General features: G+C 34.1%; 1 protein-coding gene across 1 annotated transcript; it reads right to left on the minus strand.

The window, feature by feature from the left end:
- Positions 1 to 346: 346 nt before the first annotated feature.
- LOC116593733 (MICOS complex subunit MIC26-like) lies at positions 347 to 874 on the minus strand. The gene has a single exon (XM_032348118.1). It carries the CDS (start codon positions 860 to 862, stop codon positions 347 to 349), a length of 516 nt encoding a protein of 171 aa, XP_032204009.1. The 5' UTR covers positions 863 to 874.
- Positions 875 to 7,114: the final 6,240 nt, after the last annotated feature.

The raw sequence follows: 7,114 nt of genomic DNA on the forward strand, positions 1-7,114 counted from the left end.
GGAAGTTTAATTATGTACATAAATAGCAACATGAGAACGAGTTCTAAGGCTAGACATTCTCCCTAGGTGAAAGGATTTCTGATTAGTCTACTTGTAGTACAGCATCACCCTAGATAACAAAGAAGCCTCGCATAGTTTATTCTGAAGAAGAATACTTCATTCGGTATGGACTCCTCTGCCATTTTTCTGTAGAAATACTGGTTTACTACATGGAGTTTCCAATGTTTACCTATAACTGATTAAAATGGGCAGAGCATGGAGTATTGTATTTATTTCCAGGTGAATTCTTCACATTTTCTGGCTTTTGAAAGTTCTCCTTCCACAAATCTTCTATGACTATGTATCCTCATAAATCCCAGTCATATAATTTCTCCCCACTGACCTGAAAAAATACGATGGCTTGTTGTGGATAATAAAGAGAGGCAGCAAGTCCCATGAAGTCAGGTGGATATACCAGCTTCTTTATTTTTGAGCCTCTAGCCAAAAGAAGTCCAACAATGCCAGGAAAACTGATAACATCAAGTCTTGGAAAAAATCCAGAAGGTGCATTTTGGAGATATTCATAGCTGCCTAACCCCCATTGAACCAAGCTCTGCATCTTGGGCTTAGTTTGTGAGTACATTTCCTGACACCAACTTGTATATGGCTCACAATAATGTTGGAGATGTGAAATGCTTTCTTCAAGTGGGGTCCTTGGCTCTTCCACATATTTAGACTGACCCTCAGGAATGGAGCAGAATGAAAGCTCATTAAATTTCACAGAAGCTTTGTGAGGTGAATCCTTTTTAGGTGACACATAGACTTTGAAGGTGAGCAGACTCAGGCTGGCCGGCCCCACAGCCCTCTGAATTACGTTGAACATGTTGCTGGCAGAGGTGGCTCGGTGGGGTGACCAGAAGTTCCATATGTTGATAGAACTTACTGCTAGTTATGTCATGTTAATCTAAATCACTTAGTTAAGTTGGTGTCTTCCAGGTTTTTCCATTGTACTGTTACTACTTTTTCCCTTCATAATTAGTAAATATTTGGAAGAAATGCTTTGAAGCTATGCAAATATTTTATTTCTCCTAAACTTTTATCTGTAGATCTTGTTGTTCTAATGGTAATGTTCTTTTTCCCTAAATTACTTATATATTTATTAATTGGAATGCTTCTGTAAGAAGAGCAGTTCATGCTTCCTCTTCAGTTTATTGCATCAACCATTTATTTATGTCAGTATGGACTTGTGGCTACTGATTTTTCAATCCCAACCCAGGACTATTGCTATTTATTTTTTTGCTCTAATTTTTCCAATTTTGGCCTGCAGGTGCTCTTATAGGTTGGCTCTTGTGTCCCTTTCAAATATTCTCATCCTCTTCCTACCCATTTTTTGAGTACTTCCTTACTTCCTAGACCACTAGGATGTTTTACTCATCATGAATTTTCCCTGCCATGATTCCCTGCCCCAGCTCTGGAATCAACTAGTTCTCTAAGAAGTCTGATTCCTTTGATTAGAAAATAGTACTTACAAACCAAGATCTAAATGCTAGGTGTGCATATTGCTTTTGAGGTATCCTTGTTCTCAACAGAGGTGAGAAATAGTTATATGTGTACTAAGTCACATACATATACTACATGTCTATTTATGTGTCAGTCCTTCTGAATAGATCTTAGAAAATAACCCCCCCACAAAATTTCATGAATTCACACTGATACCTCTAATTCCAGTCTAACAAGCCCAGGCTGGTTCTAGCAATTCACCTTAACTTATTTGTAACTTTTTCCCCCCTATGTAGGAAGCTGGCTGTCATTATTTACACTTACTTATTGTTTAACATAGAAAATAGTTTCAGAATTACTAATTCGTACTGCTGTGAAAACCAAGTTAATGAGGTGTTTGTATAAAGTTCTTTTTGTCTTTAATTTTATAGTATCCAGTCATAACAATGATTTTCAAAGTCACTTTAAGCCCTCTCATTTCTTCCCAACCATTTCAGTGGGGTTATTTCATTCATTTGAATCATATAGCTAAATGCATTTGTCACAGTCTGCATTTCATTGTATTGCTCTTCTCAGCCTGGTCGATGTTTTAAAATTTGAATGAGTAAAATTTTAAAGAGTAAAATTTACTCTTTGTGATACACAGTTCTGTGGTCTCTGAAAAATGCACAAAATACCAAGAAGTGGAATTTCATTACCCCCAAAGTTTTCTTTTTCTTTCTTTCTTTTTTTTTTTTTTTTTTTAGATTTTACTTATTTATTTATTTGTCAGAGAGAGAAAGAGAGAGAGTACATGCACAAGCCTACAGAGCAGCAGGCAGAGGCAGAGAGACAAGCAGGCTCCCTACGGAGCAAGGAGCCCCATGCAGGACTCAAACCCAGTATCCTGGGATCATGACCTGAGCCGAAGGCAGATACTTACTTAACCTACTGAGCCACCCAGGAGTCCCCCAAAAGTTTTCTTTTGATGATATTTTTTAGCCAATTCCTTCCCTATACAACCCCTGATAGCATTTATCAAAGTCTCAGTAGCTTCGCCTTCTCTAAAATTTTATATAAGTAGGATCATACAATATATAAACTTTTAGGTCTGGCTACTTTCTTTTAACAAAATCCATTTAAGATTCATACATGTTGGTTTTCAATCAGTTGTTCTTTTCTATTGCTGTGTCCTGTTTCCTTATGTGGGACTGTTTGCTCATCATTTACTTGTTGAAGGCCATGAGGGCTGTTTCCAGGTTTTTGAAATTATGAATAAAGCTGCTATAAATGTTCATAGATAGATTTTTGTGTAAATATATTTTTATTTCCTTTGGGTGCATACCTAGGAATACAATTTTTAGGTTGAACAGTAAGTGTATGTATGGGTTGTTAAAAAAAAAAAAAGAAGCTGAACTGTTTTTTGAAATAGCTATACTATTTTGCATTTCTGCTGGCGATGAATGATAGTTCCATTTGTTCTGCATCCTAACTGGCACTTGTGTTTTCTATTGTTTTGGTTTTAAATATGGTCATTATAATAGGTAGGTAGTCGTATTCCATTGAGATTTCAATTTGCATTTCCCTAATGGTAATGATGTAGAGCATCTTTTCATATATGTGTTTACTAACTGTATGTCTTCCATGGTTAATACCTTTATAGGATTTTTGCCCATTTGTATTGGGTTGTTTATTTTCTTATTGTTGAGTTTTGAGAATTCTCTACATATTATTAATATATGTTCTTTATCAGATATGCAGTTTTCAAATACTTTCTGCTAGTCTATGGCTTGCCTTTTTATTCTCTTTTAATGTTCTTCATGGAGCAAACAGTTATAATGACGTACAATTTTTCAGGATTTTTAAAATGGGTTGTGCTTTATAATATCTAAAAATTCTTTGCCAGATTCAAGTTTATGAAGATTCTTTTTTTTTAATATTTCATTTATTTATTTGACAGACAGAGATCACAGATAGGCAGAGAGACAGGCATAGAGAGAGAGGGGGAAGCAGGCTCCCTGCTGAGCAGAGAGCCCAATGCGGTGCTTGATCCCAGGACCCTGAGATCATGACCTGAGTGAAGGCAGAGGCTTAACCCACTAAGCCACCCACGCACCCCCATGAAGATTCTTTACTAATTTTCTTCTAGAGTTTTATAATTTTAGTTTTTAGGTTTAGTTCTGTGATCTATTTTGACTTATTTTGTGTAAAACATTTGGGGGTATGTTTAAGGTTTATTTTTATGCAGATGGATATGTAATTGTTCTGTTACATTTTTGAAAGGATTATTCTTTTTTTCAGTGATTTGGTTTTGCACCTTTATTTAAAAAAGTCAGTTGGTTATATTTACGTAGGTCTATTTCTGGGCTCCATATTTCAGTTCCATTGTTTTTTTTTTTTTTTTTTTTTTTGGTGCTCATTCTTTTGCCACAACACATTGTCTTGTTTACTGTAGCTTTATAGTAAGAAATAATGAGAAACATCTAACTTTATGTCCATTGTCCAAAATATTTTGACTACTCTATTTTCTTTGAATTTCCATATACGTTTTAGCTAGTTGATATCTTCTCAGTCGATCTCTATTTTATCAAGTTGGAAGAGATTGACATCAGTATTGAGTTTTACAATCTAGGAACGGAATACAAAAAAAAAATTTGTTTTTTAAATTTTCCCTCATGTTTTGTAGTTTTAATAATTTCGAGACTGAAGATGGATTTGATAGATTCAGATCTAAGTATTTTACTTTTAGTAATGTTTTAAGTGGCATTTAAAAATTTTAAATTGTGGAGATTCCTCAAGAAATTAAAAATAGAACTTCCCTATTACCCTGCAATTGCACTCCTGGGTATTTACCCCAAAGATACAGATGTAGTGAAAAGAAGGGCCATCTGTACCCCAATGTTTATAACAGCACTGGGCACGGTTGCCAAACTGTGGAAAGAACCAAGATGCCCTTCAACGGATGAATGGATAAGGAAGATGTGGTCCATATACACTATGGAGTATTATGCCTCCATCAGAAAGGACGAATACCCAACTTTTGTAGCAACATGGACAGGACTGGAGGAGATTATGCTGAGTGAAGTAAGTCAAGCAGAGAGAGTCAATTATCATATGGTTTCACTTATTTGTGGAGCATAACAAATAGCATGGAGGACATGGGGAGTTAGAGAGGAGAAGGGAGTTGGGGGAAATTGGAAGGGGAGGTAAACCATGAGAGACTATGGACTCTAAAAAACAATCTGAGGGGTTTGAAGTGGCGGGGGGTGGGAGGTTGGGGTACCAGGTGGTGGGTATTATAGAGGGCACGGTTTGCGTGGAGCACTGGGTGTGGTGCAAAAATAATGAATACTGTTATGCTGAAAGTAAATAAAAAATAAATTTAAAAAATTTAATTTCAAAATGTTCTATGCTAGTGTATAGAAATACAGTAGATTTTTGTATATTGACCTTATACCCCATGCACTTGCTAAATTCATGTATTTTTCTTAGGTGTTATTTGTATGTAGGATTATTTGGATTTTCTGTGTAGGTAAATATGTCATTTGTCATTTGTCCTTTTCAATCTAAATGCTTTTCTTTGTTTTCTTTGCCTTATTTTATTAATTACAAATTACATTAAAATTTTGAATAGGGATTAAACTGAGAAAGGACATTCATGCCTTGTTCCCAATCTTAAGGGAAAAATGTTCAGTATTTCACCATTAGTTGTAGGTTTTATGTAGATAGCCTTTTATCGTTCAGCATTTACTGAGGAGATCTTTTTTTTTTTTTATCATGAGTGAATATTGAATTTTGTCACATGCTTTTTCTCCCTCTTTTGTCATATTTATTTGTTTTTCTAATCAGTTAATAAAATAGACTTGATTGATTTTGGAATCCTGTGTTTGTGTAGAACGGTTTTTTTTTTTTTTTCTTTTAATGTTTAGTAGAATTTGCCAGTAATACCATCTGGGTATGAAGTTTAAAGTTATCAAATTACAAAACAAATTTCTTTAATGATATAGCACTACTCAGGTCATCAGTTTCTTCTTCATAAGCAAGCTTTTTTAGTATATGTCTTGTGAGGGGTTGATCCATTTTTCCTACTTTGTCAGACTTACAGGCACAGATTCATAATAATATTTCCTTATTATATTTTTAATCTTCAGTACTGTTTCTACTTTCATTTCTGAAAATTTTGTGTTGTTTTTCTCTTTTTTATGGTCAGTCTGCAAGGTTTATCAATTCCATTTTTTTGAAAAGAACCAGCTTTTGATTTTATTGATATTCTATTTTATTATTCCCCAACTTCATTGATTTGTGCTCTTAATCTTTATTATTTTCTTCCTTTTGCTATCTTTGTGTTTAAATTCCTCTTTCTGTGGTTTCTCAAGGTGGAAGCTATGATTATTATTGGTTTAATTTTTAAATTTTCTAGTTTTAGAAATTTGATGCTACCTATTTTAATTTGATGCTACCTATTTTCCTTTGAACACTAATATAGTTCAATTCTGCATTATCTTAATTTAATTTTTATTATTTAGTTCAAATAATTTTTTTTTTAATTTCCCTTGAAACTAAGTAATCCATGGATTACTTAGGAGTCTGTTTTTCAATTAGCACACATTTTTGTATTTTCCAGGACTCATTCTGTCATTGATTGATTGATTGATTTCTTTCTTTCTTTCTTTCTTTTTTTGTTTGGTGGTAAAATACACATAACATAAAATTTACCATGTCAGCCATTTTTAAGTGTACAGTTCATTGCTATTTAATATACTTGTAATGTACAGCCATCACCATTATCTGTCTCTAGAATTCTTTTCATCTTGTAAAACTGAAATTCTATACCTATTAAGTGATAACACTTTTTCCTCCACTCCTCTCAGCCCCTGACAGCTACCATTCTACTTTGTATTTGTATGATTTTGACTACTCTAAGCATATCACATAGATGAGATCACAGGGTATTTATCATTTTATGGTGGCTTATTTCACTTAACATATTGTTTTCAAGATTTATCCATGATGTAACATGCATCAGAGTTTCTTTCCTTTTTTAAGTCTGAATAATATTCTACTGTAAGTATGTACCACATTTTGATTATACATTTATCTATCAATAGACATTTGAGTTGCTTCAGTGTTTTAGCTGCGATAATATGCTGCTATGAACATGGGTGTACAAATAATTTTGAGACCCTGCTTCAGTTCTTTTAGATATATATCTGGAAGTGGAATTCCTGGATGATATGCTAGTTCTCTTTTTAATTTTTTGGGGAGACTGCCATACTGTGTTCCACAGCAGCTGTATTTTACATTCCCCTAATAGTGCACAGGGGTCCCCACCACTCCACATCCTGCCAATACTTGCTGTTTTCTGTTTTTATGATAGTAGCCATCCTAATGGTATGAGGTGGTATCTCATTGTAGTTTTTATTTGCGTTTCCCTAAGATTAGTGATGTTGAGGATCTTTTCATGTGCTTATTACCCATTTGTATATTTTCTTTGGAGATAGATCTATTCAAATCTTTTGCCCATTTTTGAATTGATTTTTTGTTGTTGTTGCTTTTTAGGAGTTATCTATAGATTCTAGATATTAACTCCTCATCAGATATAAGGTTTGAAAATGTTTTCTCCCATTCTGTAGGTTGCCTTTTCACTTTGGTGATT

This window comes from Mustela erminea, chromosome 1, assembly GCF_009829155.1.
Source record: "Mustela erminea isolate mMusErm1 chromosome 1, mMusErm1.Pri, whole genome shotgun sequence".
Lineage (NCBI taxonomy): Eukaryota > Metazoa > Chordata > Mammalia > Carnivora > Mustelidae > Mustela > Mustela erminea.